This window comes from Prunus persica, chromosome G6 (assembly GCF_000346465.2).
Source record: "Prunus persica cultivar Lovell chromosome G6, Prunus_persica_NCBIv2, whole genome shotgun sequence".
NCBI lineage: Eukaryota > Viridiplantae > Streptophyta > Magnoliopsida > Rosales > Rosaceae > Prunus > Prunus persica.
Genome location: NC_034014.1, coordinates 1,274,199 through 1,287,354, shown reverse-complemented (window position 1 = coordinate 1,287,354; position 13,156 = coordinate 1,274,199). Strand labels below are relative to the sequence as shown.

Below are 13,156 nucleotides of genomic sequence, written 5' to 3'. Positions count from 1 at the left end.
CCTTTTTACTATGAACAGGAAAATGTGATTATCTTATTTTACCTGATATTGTTTTATGTTCTTACCTTTCTCGTTAATGCTTGTTTATTCATTTGTAGTACACTTCCTTTATTGCTGAATTATTGCTCCCACTATTTTAAAACGGCTGTACTTGTCATGCTTGCAACCATGTACTAAATTTGAAAAATTCTCCTGTGTGAAGTTTGGTTTCCAGGTCCCAAACTTTCAACAGTGAAACAGGTTGCTCTGAGTATTGCAATTTGACAGTCGGCGCTTCTCTGTGTGAAGTTTAGCATAGCAGTCGGTGCTTCTATTACTGCAACTGCAGGTAACTCCTCACCATGTTTTTCTCCATCTGGTGATTTTGCCTTTGGATTTCTGCCACTTGGAAACAATGATCTTTTCCTGCTCTCAATATGGTATGCCAAAATACCAAACGGAACCATAGTTTGGTATGCAAATAGGGATAATAAGCCTGCGCTTGCGCCTAATGGATCAACTGTGAACTTGGCTAACAGTGGACTAGAGCTTACAAGTCCTCAGGGTGAAGAGCTATGGAAATCTGAAACCATTGTTGGTGTTGTTGCCAATGGGGTCATGAATAATACTGGCAACTTTGTTCTTCAAGATGGCAAATCAGGAAATTTATGGGAGACCTTCAACAATCCTACAGATACCTTGTTGCCTGGACAGAAAATTGAAAGAAGTGGGACGCTTTCATCTCGATATTCGGAGACTGACTATTCAAAGGGACGGTTCCAGCTGCTTCTGCAAGAAGATGGGAAACTTGTGCTCAGCTCCATAAACTTGCCAACAGAATTTGCCAATGAACCTTACTATGAAACCGACACTACCTCAGGGACTGTGGCAGGTAGCGAAGGTAAAGAATTGGTTTTCAATGTCTCAGGCTACTTGTATGTTCTGAGAGAGAATGGTGGAAAGTACAATCTTGCAGGGGAAAAGGTAGTCTCAGCAAGGGACAACTATATTAGAGCAACTCTCAACTTTGATGGGATTTTCGCTCAATATTATCACCCAAAGAATTTCACTGGAAATGTAAGCTGGACTCTTCTGTGGTCAGAGCCAGATGATATTTGCCGAAGAATTACAGAAGATTCAGGTTTTGGTATTTGTGGGTACAACAGTATCTGCAAGCTCAACGCTGATAATAGGCCAACCTGTCAATGCCCAAGAGGATTCTCTTTACTTGATCCAAAGGAACCATTTGGGAGCTGCAAACCGGATTTCATACAAGGCTGTGAAGAAGATGAGCTTACTACCACAAAAGATCCATATGATGTAATCGTGATGACAAATATTGATTGGCCAATCTCAGATTATGCGGAGTTCAGACCTTTTACTGCAGAAAAGTGCAATGAATCTTGCTTTCAAGATTGTTTGTGTGCTGTTGCTGTTTTCAGGAATGAAACCTGCTGGAAAAAGAAATTACCTCTCTCAAATGGGAGAGTGGATGTTAGTCTTAATTCAAAGGCTTTCTTCAAAGTCAGAAAGGATAACACAACTCTACAATTTTCTCCAATGCCAAATCCAGATGATACGAAGAAGAAGAGCAGTAACACTTTGATACCCATGGAATCCGTAATTCTGGCTACCCCTATCTTTGTTAGTTTTATGTTTAGTGCTGCTGTTTGTCTGGGATTTTCTTCGTTTTCCAGAAGAAACAAGTAAGGTCTATCAAAAATATGTTGGACTCAAATTTGTGTTCTTTTAGTTACCGAGAGCTTCAAGAAGCTACAAATGGATTAACAGAAGAATTAGGAAGGGGTGCGTTTGGAGTTGTTTACAAAGGGACAATACAAATTGGTTCTGGTGTCCAAGTGGCAGTGAAGAAGCTAAACTGTGTGATACAAGATGGTGAGAAGGAATTCAAGACAGAACTGAGCGTAATTGGTAAGACACATCACAAGAATCTAGTTTGCCTGGTTGGGTATTGTGACGAAGGGCAACATCGATTGCTAGTATATGAGTTCTTAAGCAATGGCACGTTAGCAAGCTTCCTTTTTGCTGATACAAAACCCAGTTGGACGCAGCGAATTGAAATTGCTTGTGGAGTTGCCAAGGGACTTTTGTACTTGCATGAAGAGTGCAGCACCCAAATCATCCATTGTGATATAAAGCCTCAGAACATACTGCTTGACGATTATTACACTGCTTGGATCTCTGATTTTGGATTGGCAAAGCTTTTGATGATGAATCAGAGCCACACACATACTGCCATTAGAGGAACAAAAGGGTATGTTGCCCCTGAGTGGTTCAGGAACATGCCAATCACTGCCAAAGTTGATGTGTATAGCTTTGGTGTTGTGCTGCTTGAGATCATTTGCTGTAGGAGAAGCGTTGATGTGGACAATAGCAGTGAGGAGAGAGCAATTTTAATGGATTGGGTCTATGATTGCTACCGCGGAGGAATGTTAGATGCTGTTCTAGTTCTAGATAATGAAGTTCAGGCCTTAGATGATAGAATGAAGCCGGAAAAGCTTGTGATGATTGCTATTTGGTGTATTCAAGATGACCCGTCTCTTAGACCAACTATGAGGAAAGTTGTGCAGATGCTTGAAGGCGTGGTGGAAGTGCATGTTCCTCCATGTCCATCCCCATATACCACCAGAACAGGCTGAAACCAGCTTTGTTTGTATTGCATTGCATTGCAGCTAAGGTTTTACTGCCAGTACTAGCTTATTTCCTGCTTGTCAATGTTCTTTTTTTTGGATTTGATTCTGTGATCACACTAGTTTGTAGTTCTGCATTGTGATCGCGTCTTAGATATATGTATCAATTTTATTTGGCCATAGTATACTGGCGATAATAAGAAAGAATGCTCTATTTATGTAATGGAAATGATAAATTTTTTTTAAAAGAAACATTGTGTGATAGATTTCATTAGCAATTGGCTTCAACTTCAAATAATCAAATTAGAATTACGTAAATAGCAACGTTCATATTTATTACATCTTTTGGCTTGTAAGGGTGGAAAATTCGTGTCAGTGGGTCGTGTTCTTTGTCTTGTCCTTGGAGCTAGGGTGGCAAATTTGTGTTAGCGGGTCGTGTTCTTTGTCGTGCCCAACTTAGATTACTTGATGGGCATGACCATAATAGATCAGAGACTAGAAACTTTAGTTAGAGGTAAGCTGGGGCAAAGAACATATGACCATGAGGCCATCTTCAGTCATAGAGCTAAATGTAGTCCATGGCTAAAAATTTAGCCCTCTAAAATATTAATTTTTCAAAGAATAGTGCATGGCTAAATTTTTCCATATCCAGTCATGCAGGCTATATTTTAGGGTCATTTATATTTTATTATTTTGAGAAAAACTATGATACAATGCTCATATATTCTACAACTATATATTGTTTAATTTAATTATAATTTTTTTTGAAACAACACTTGAAAACATTTAAAAAGGTGACCACATGTAAATTAAAAAAGAAAAAGAAAAAAAAGATGAGTCTCCAACGGCCATGACCAATAATTTTTTGTAATTTTTTCTTAATTACATGAATTGACATTTAAAAAGGTGATCACATTTAAAAAAAAAAAAAAAGGATTGGTTTTCAATGGTCTGACCTGCAACGGTCATAACCAATATTTTTTTATACTTTTTTTCTTAAACAACATGAATTGAAAACATTTAAAAGCACATGCATAGGGCTCACAAAAATTTTGGATTAGGCCAAAGCTAGGCTACATGTAACCCAGTTGAAGGGCTAAAGGGCCAAAAGTGTTCCTCCAAATTTGGCCAAAATTTTGTTTAGCCCATAACTGAAGATGAGTTTTGCATTATTTTAGGGCTATATTTAGGATATAGCCCATAGTTGGAGATTGCCTGAATATACAGACATGGACGCAGAAGATATTTTTGACTTTTTTTTTTTTGGATTAGTGAATAATATATAACAAAAAATGAGGCAAAAGCCTAATAAAAACAACGAGGAGGAGATTCATGGGAACAAAGAAACAACAAACTGAGCAAAAAACTCAGAAAGGAAGGAACAACAACCCAACCAAGGGACAACACCTAAGAGCTTCTCCAGCGGCACAGCCCAGCCCGAGGCTAGGGGAGGAAAAAAAAAAAAGGTGTTCCAACGGACAGCCCAGGCCCGAGGGCAAGGTGGGACCCAGCAACCTGGGCTGGCCCGAAGGCAAGGTTGGCCCGAGCTCCAACCCTCGTTTTGGTGCTACAGTATCGCTACAGTATAGCTACAGTGCCGCTACAGTACCGCAGTGCTACAGTGATGCTACAGTGTCTGGCGCTACAGTGCCACTAAAAGTCCACGTGTCGCACTCTGAGCTCTCCGATCAGATTTTTTTCTCCAATCCAACGGCAGCCAATTTTTGTGCAATAAAAAAATGAAAAAAAATTGAATTTTTTAAAAAAAAATACCAAAAAAATACTCTCTTTTTTTTTTTCTATAAATACCAAAAAAATTTCCGATTGAGATATGAATTTTATAATAAATATTGATATGTACGAACCCAAAAATATTATCTGAAAATATTACCCAAATTAATTATTTTCATTAAAAAATAGGAGGAAAAAACAAAAAAATGAATAGTAATTGCCATGGCTAAGGGCAACGGGTGGAGACACAATTTACTATTTGCAAGGACAGCCACTATTCACGTAAATAGTGCTTGCCCTAACTCCACCCTTGCCATGGCTAAGGGCAAATGGGTGGAGTTGCTCTAACTATCACTAGTAAGAGGTATGATCCAGTTGTGAGCAACAGTCAAGTTAGCCTGCACAGGTTTATAGGAGAAATAACACATCTTGCATTGGATAGTAGAAATCATATTTTTGAGGACCAAAGAAAGGGAAGATCAAGTATCCTTGAAAATCGGAAGACTTTGTAGTCTTCAGTCGATGGGGTCTTTCTTCCATCTTTTTCCAATTCTGTCTTACTCCTACCCGAAAAGCTCAGATTTGACAGCACCCCTTTTATTACTCATTTCCAGCTGTATCCGTCCTTTTTTTTTATATTTTTTTTTCTATATAACTTTCCATAGTTTAGCTAAAGGGAAATGCTAGCAACTTTTTCTCTAACCTTCTCATTTGGACATTCTCTCTTTTCCTCATGACATGTGTTATTCTCATTACACTTAAAACAATGTCATTAATGCATTATACAAGCTAACTTTTGCTTCCCAAGTTTACCCTATTCAATTAATTTTTATTTATTTATAAAACAACTCTCTTACCATCTTAATAAAAAGTTTTTTTATTTTTATTTATAACGTAAGTTATTTTTTTGAAAGAAAATGTCTGCTTTCCTCTCTTTTTTAACACAAAAGAAATTTCTATTTTCTATTTTATATATAAAAAAGACGTCATTCACATTTGTAAGCACCCAATGGTACAGAGTTTTCAGACTAACTTTTTTTTTTTTTTTTTTTTTTATAAAGGAAATTGCTTGATTGCATTTTTTTTATACTACTAAATAAACCAAAATATCCCCTAACAACGTAGGCTTGAGATAAAATATATAGAAAGAAAATCATCAAAATCGAATTCAATATGAAAATAAATAAATAAATTACAGTTTAGATTAACAAAAGAAAAACAAAAGAGTGGTTTGCATCTATATTATACAAACGGCTATAATATGTTGCTCTACTCTATTTTTAATGGTCATGAAGACAAACATTTACAACAACCCAAGGCAAAAGGCTTAGAGGAGAGCCAAAACCTGTATTAAAAAAAAAAAAAAGCAAACCCAAAAATATCTGACGTTAAATTTTTATTTTTTTATTTTTAAAACTTTTTATTAAGATGGTAAGAAAGTTGTCAAAAAAAAAATTTAGATCAATTGAATAGGGTAAACTTGGAAAGCAAAAGTTAGCTTGTATAATGCATTAATGACATTGTTTTTAGTGTAATGAGAATAACACATGTCATAAGAAAAAGAGAGAAGGTCCAAAGGAGAAGGTTAGAGAGAAGGTTGCTAGCATTTCCCAAAAAATATAGCCCTGCACTATTCTTTAAAAAATTAATATTTTGAAGGACTAAATTTTTAGTTCCGGACTACATTTAGCCTTATGAATGGAGATGACCTTAAGTTCGTGCCGTAGTGGATGGTTAATATAGACTAGTATACACAAATTAGAAATGAGCGCGTCTCATGCTTCATTAAGATGTGGCACACGCATTTATAGCAAGAAATTTCAAGGAAACAAGGTCCACGGCCCCATTCTTCATTATGAAATATAGCCAGCTAGGCTATTGTAGTATGCCTAACCACATTGGTGCTAGAAAATTAGCAATGGCTTTTACTGTACGGCTGCTTCTGTTTTCCTCTCTGTTTCTGCTACCAGTTTCTGTGTTTGCTCAAACTAATGGTGGCATAGCAGTGGGGGATTTCCTAACTGCAACTGCAGCTAACTCCTCACCATGGCTTTCTCCATCTGGTGATTTTGCCTTTGGATTTTTTCCACTTGGAAGCAATGATCTTTTCCTGCTCTCAATATGGTATGCCAAAATACCAGACAGAACCATAGTTTGGAATGCAAATCGGGATAATGAGGCTGCAGTTGCACCCAAGGGGTCAACTGTGAACTTGACTGCCAACAGCGGTCTAGTGCTTAGAAGTCCTCAGGGTGATGAGCTATGGGAATCTGGAACCAGTGCTGGTGTTGTTGCCAAAGGGGTCATGAATGATACAGGCAACTTTGTTCTTCAAGATAGAAATTTAGAAAGCTTATGGGAGACCTTCAACAATCCCACTGATACCATGTTGCCTGGACAGACATTTGAAAGAAGTAGGAAGCTTTCGTCTCGACAATCGGAGACTAACTATTCGAAAGGACGGTTCCAGCTGCTTCTGCAAGATGATGGGAACCTTGTAATCAGCACCATAAACTTGCCAACAAACTTAGCCAATGCACCTTACTATGCAACCGACACGACCTCAGGGACTGTGGCAGGTAGTGAAGGTAAAGAATTGGTTTTCAATGTCTCAGGCTACTTGTATGTTGTGAGAGAGAATGGTGGAAAGTACAATCTTGAAGTGGGAGAGGCAGTCTCAGCAAGGGACAACTATATTAGAGCAACTCTCAACTTTGATGGGATTTTTGCTCAATATTATCACCCCAAGAATTTCACTGGAAATGTGAGCTGGACTCTTCGGTGGTCAGAGCCAGATGATATTTGCCAAAGAAATAGAGAAGATTCAGGTGTTGGTGTTTGTGGGTACAACAGTATCTGCACTCTCAAAGATAAGAGGCCAACCTGTGGATGCCCAAAAGGGTTCTCTTTACTTGATCCAAATGATCCATATCGGGGATGCAAACCGGATTTCATACAAGGCTGTGAAGAAGATGAGCTTAGTCGCACAAACGATTTATATGATGTTGAGGCGCTAACAAATACAGATTGGCCAACCTCAGATTATGTGCAGTTAAAACCTTTTACTGCAGAGAAGTGCAATGAATCTTGCTTTCAAGACTGTTTGTGTGCTGTTGCTATTTTTCGGTCTGAAACCTGCTGGAAAAAGAAGTTACCTCTCTCAAATGGGAGAGTGGATACAGGTCTTAATTCACAAGCCTTCATCAAAGTCAGAAAGGACAATTCAACTCTACCAATACCAGCTCCTCAACATCCATGTCCAGATGATAAGAAGAAGAAGAGCCAGACCACTGTGATACGTGCAGAATCAGTGCTTTTGGGTACCTCTATCTTTGTTAATTTTATCTTAGGTGCTTGTCTTTGTCTGGGATTTGTCTTGATTTTCAGGAAGAAACATGTAAGGTCTGCCGAAATTGTTTTGGACTCGAATTTGCGTTCTTTTAGTTATGAACAGCTTCGAGAAGCTACAAATGATTTCAAGGAAGAATTAGGCAAAGGTGCTTTTGGAACTGTTTACAAAGGGGTACTACAAATTGGTTCTGGTGTCCAAGTGGCAGTGAAGAAGCTAAACTATGTGATGCAAGAAATTGAGAAGGAATTCAAAACAGAACTGAATGTAATTGGTCAGACACATCACAAGAATCTGGTTCGCCTTTTCGGATATTGTGATGAGGGGCAACAGCGGTTGCTAGTGTATGAATTGTTGAGCAATGGCACATTAGCAAGCTACCTTTTTACTGATATCAAACCGAGTTGGAGACAACGAATTGAAATTGCTTATGGAGTTGCCAGAGGACTTCTGTACTTGCATGAAGAGTGCAGTACTCAAATTATCCATTGTGATATAAAGCCTCAGAACATACTGCTTGACGATTATTACACTGCTCGAATCTCTGACTTTGGATTGGCAAAGCTTTTGAAGATGGATCAGAGCAAGACTCATACTGCCATTAGAGGAACAAAAGGGTATGTTGCACCTGAGTGGTTTAGGAACATGCCAATCACTACCAAAGTTGATGTGTACAGCTTTGGTGTTGTGCTGCTTGAGATCATTTGTTGTAGGAGAAGCGTTGATGTGGAAAATAACTGCGAAGAGAAAGCAATATTAACGGATTGGGTCTATGATTGCTTCCTTGGAGGAGCATTAGATGCTATTGTAGATTATGAAGTTCAGGCCCTGGGTGATAAAACGACACTGGAAAATTTTGTGATGGTTGCTATTTGGTGTATTCAAGAAGACCCTTCTCTTAGACCCAATATGAGGAAGGTTGTTCAGATGCTTGAAGGAGTGGTGGAAGTACAAGTTCCACCATGCCCTTCCCCATTTTCCAGAGCATGCTTGAAGGAGTCATTTGTATCGCAGGTTTAAATCATTTTCGGTACTAAGTTGCATATTTTCTGTTTATCAATCGTTTTTAGTGGACTTATTTGTAGTTTTGCATCGCTTTAATTTGGCCATACTGATAAGAAAGAAGGCTATATGTATGTAAATTTTTGTGTAAGTTATGTTTTTGTTGGGAAGGACAAATTCTGTTAAGAAAACGTAGTGCAACTATGTGTTTGATTAATCACAGTATGAAGTTTGTGGCCTATTTATTTTTACTGGTTTCTGAAAAACCAAGGCCATTATTGGTTGTGGATTGTGGTCCTTTCTATTGGTAAGTACTTGTGCACATTAGTTTTCTTCTGTGCCACAAATTCCATTAACATCAAGTCAAGGACTCTTAAGGTATTAAATCAGCCTTCTGATATCGTTTCCGCTTGCAATTATTGTTTATAAGATCATTCTTTTCAGTTTCCAAAATTAAATCTCAGTTTGGTATGAAGGTGATAACTTTGTCGTTTAAGTTTGTGGAGTCTGTGTGTTGTGCACACAACTCCCGCATGTTTTTGGTTAGAACCTGTGGCTCTGCAAGCAGATGCATTCAAAAGTCTCTTAATGACGAAGACATGGGTCTAGCCAAGTTGGCTAAAGCGGATGTACTCCCCACTCTGCACGTGAGTTCAAATCACCTTTCCTGTAGTTTAGATTAGATTAAAGTCAAATATCGCTTGTATAAAAAAAAATTCTCTTAATGATATCTCTACCTGAAAAATCCTCTGTTATTTGGGGATGTGAAAAAGAACAAGAAAGAGTATTATTTCCTATATTTTTATACCTTTTATATATAGGTTTTGTAGGGAAAGTTAATTAAAATGAGTATTATTACTTTACTTTTCTTATTTTCAGCTATTCTGCACTCTTGGACGGATTTCAACTGAAAGTCGACTTTTCGAATGAATTTTAGTGCAAGGCCAATTGTAGAAGAAAGCTAAGATATTTAAGATCATTGTGTCAAAGTTTCATAATTTTCTACCAAGTCAAATGCTCCAGACCTGCAAGTCAAGACAGCCTAAGTTGAAATCCCATTAGAACTGCATTGCTGTGGAAGATTGAAGATTTGAATAGCTTTGCGATTTTTCCTAGTGGCGTGTAATATATGCTTGGAAAGCTTAGAGATAAAGCTACGTTTCTCATATTTTTCCAGAATTTTATAGGAAGTGGAACGACCCCAAAAACATGCATGCAAGTTGGATGACGTGTTTCCTAGTCAAAGAAGGATTCTTTCCTAGTTTGTTTCCTTAATTGTTTGAGATTTTGTTTGGCTTTAGGAGAGTTTTTCTAGACTTTTTTAGAGTAGGGTTTAGTTATTTTACACTATATAAGGTCACCCTAAGGATCTGTTCAGAGGATCATATTTTCTATCATCTTCCCATATACAACTTTCATACACCCACAAATATATCAGAGAGAGAGCCAAGAATTTGTTGTCGCTGTGTTGCTGTGGAGAATCCAGAGATCAAGTCCATCTGCCAAATCGGTTTTATGACAACAATTCTCTTGTTTATCTTTTCTTTTGTCATGAACTAATTTTCCTTGCTAGGGCTACGATGTAGTCTAACCATGAATACTTAATTTTTGTAGTTCTATTAATTTTTGATTACTATTTCATGTTGAGTATTTGTTATTGTTCTTAATGCTTTGAATATCTGGCCAATATCTAATTGATTTGATGATCCAGGAGGAGACCGAGAGGAGATGTTTGGTGTTTGCTTCTTATAACAGATACCATGTCTTGAATGAGTGCCCGAGAGGGACTAACATGACTCATGCAGTTTTCTTGCAGGTTCTCATAGAACTTAATGGGTTCTTGATTTTCTAAATCCATTGCTCGAGAGAGAATGTGTTGTTAATTAAGAATACTTTTGGTTGAGCCCGAGTTGGAATATCGAATGAATTAGGAGAAACCAACTGTCAACATGGGTAGTAATTAGGGTTAATTGGCTATAAGAATTAAGTGGAATTGGTTATGGTGAAATCGGATGCTCTAGTGTCTCATCATCTTGATTTTCCAACATTAATTAAATTGCTATTTTTTATAATTGTTTTAGCTTACTTAAATCAATCAATCTTCTTAATCAACTGTTCAAATAAATTCTAAATTAATCATAATTGGTAGTTAATAGGAAATTACAGTCTTCGTGGGAACGTCACTCTACTTATTTCTATATTACTTGTACGAATTGTGCGCTTGCAATAATTTAACTAGAATTTACATTTCGGAAAAACTGCTTCTTTTCAATTTCGACCTCAGATCAGTTTTCAACAATTATCTCTTAAAGTACTGCATGGATTTTGAGAAGCCTTATATTCTCAGAAAATAGACAAGAAAGGCACAACTTTTATTTAGACCAAATACAGAAAACAGAATAGAACAGCATGAAAACTGACGTTAAATACAGAACACCGTACAGAATCGCAGAAAAATTCGAGTTCCAGATCCCTGTTTAGAAAAACAGCTGTAACTTCCAAATTAAAAGTCAGAGAAATACGAGCCTTATATGGCTGGACTCAGCACAAAAAATTAAAGAAGGAAACTTGGGCCAAATCTTCAATCCATCACAGATTAAAACAGTATTATCGAAACATAAACACCAATGTTTTGCATGACTCGAAAAAGACTAAAAACAAAAAAATTAAAAATAAAACGAATGTTACCTACCTCAAACCTAAATGAAACATTGTCCTCAATGTTTAAAAAGTAAATAAATGCAAGGACAAAGAATAGTAAAATAAATGAACGCGGGAAACACACAAACAAAAATTAAAAAGATAAGGAATGAAGGTACCTAGTTGGGTTGCCTCCCAACAAGCGCTTAATTTATAGTCAATAGCCCGACTTTTGGATGCGTTTACTTGGGGTCATTGAGAAGGATGTTGGTCTCATCCTTAAGAAATGCGGCTGCCCCATGTGGTTTTAAGCGATGGCTTTTGACTTTGAAGGTTGTACCGTCACAGTCCACTACTACAAAAAGTGAAAAAGACGACCAGAAAACAACGACGGTCTAGGTGAAAACCGTCGTGGTTTTTAAAAAGACGACGGTTCTAAAAACACCGTCGTGTAATACCACCTTAGACAACTAAAAATGGAGATTCAAATGGCTGTTCAAAAACAACGACGTACCTAATTAAACAACCGACGTCTATTTGAAACAGATTTCGGCAGTGTAAAATCAAAACCAACAAAGAACGGCAGAAGTTATGAATCGACCGACGTAGAAAGTAAAGACGACGATTTCAATAAAAGCCGCCGTTTTTACTCATAAAATAACACGACGAGGTTTTCGTATAAGACGCCGTATAATTACAAACAAATCCAAGGCTTTAAAATACAAAATATCGCCGTATTAAATTAATGTACAACGACGAAAAATATAAATATATCGACGTCATTCTCGTATAGTTCTACGACGTTATCTTTAAATCGTACTATAAAATTCAACGTCGTATTTATTCATTTTATACGTCGTCTTAATAAGAATTTTTGTTAACAATTTTTTTCTTTGATTTTCTTATCCTACGTCGGTAGATCTACTTAATGACAAGAATTGAAATAACCACGACGGTTTATATAGAAAACCGCCGACATAAGCAGATTTTTCTGAGATCCCAAGGGTTACGAAATCTTACCAGATGGAACTCTGTTCCACATCATAATCTTAACAGATGACACAGATTTGCAATCAGAGAGACAATTTTTTGGAAGTTGATGATGTGTGTGCGTTTGTGTATCTACAAATATTATACCTAACGTCGTTGCAAATTTGCAATCAGAAAGACAATTTTCAACGACGGTTATATTATACCTAACGACGTTTAAAAAACAAATCAACGTCGCTAAACAAATATATTACGTCGTCTTAGTCTTACTTAAGACGACGAAAAACGACGACAGTAATACAAAAACAGTCGTTGTTTTTATATTCTTATTTTATTTAAATCTGTCATCCAAAAAAGAAACTTTACATATTCCAGAACATTAATTTCCTTCATTTTAAATTTTCTCCGGAAAAAAAACTCTATTTATAACGCACTGTAATTGAAAAATAAACTGAAAGGTCACGGGAAAAAAAATTCTATTCATAATTTAAAATTTCAAATCCACGTCGGTTATATTAAAACTAACGACGTTAAATGAAAATATTCCACGTCGCAAAACAAATATTGCGTCGTTTTAGTTAAAAACGACGTCATAACAAAAACCCGTCGTTGTTTCAAACTGAATTAATTTAAAATTTCTTCGGGAAAGCAAAATCTATTTATAATTTCCTCGGGTTAGTAATATTGCGTCGTGTTAGTTTACAAATTCTAGAACATTAATTTCCCTCATTTGAAATTTCCTCGGGAAAGAAAAATCTATTTATCACGCTTTGTAATTGAAAACTAAAACTGAAAGAATTCGGGAAAAAAACAC

The 13,156-nt window shown here is 36.8% G+C and overlaps 1 protein-coding gene across 1 annotated transcript; it reads left to right on the top strand.

Moving 5' to 3' along the window:
* On the top strand, positions 265 to 8,951 carry LOC109950014 (the record flags this gene model as incomplete). The annotated part of the gene is given in 3 exon segments (XM_020567437.1): positions 265 to 1,654; positions 1,657 to 2,634; positions 6,152 to 8,951. Coding segments are annotated over 3 exon segments (4,947 nt in total), but the record flags the coding sequence as incomplete, so codon positions are not given.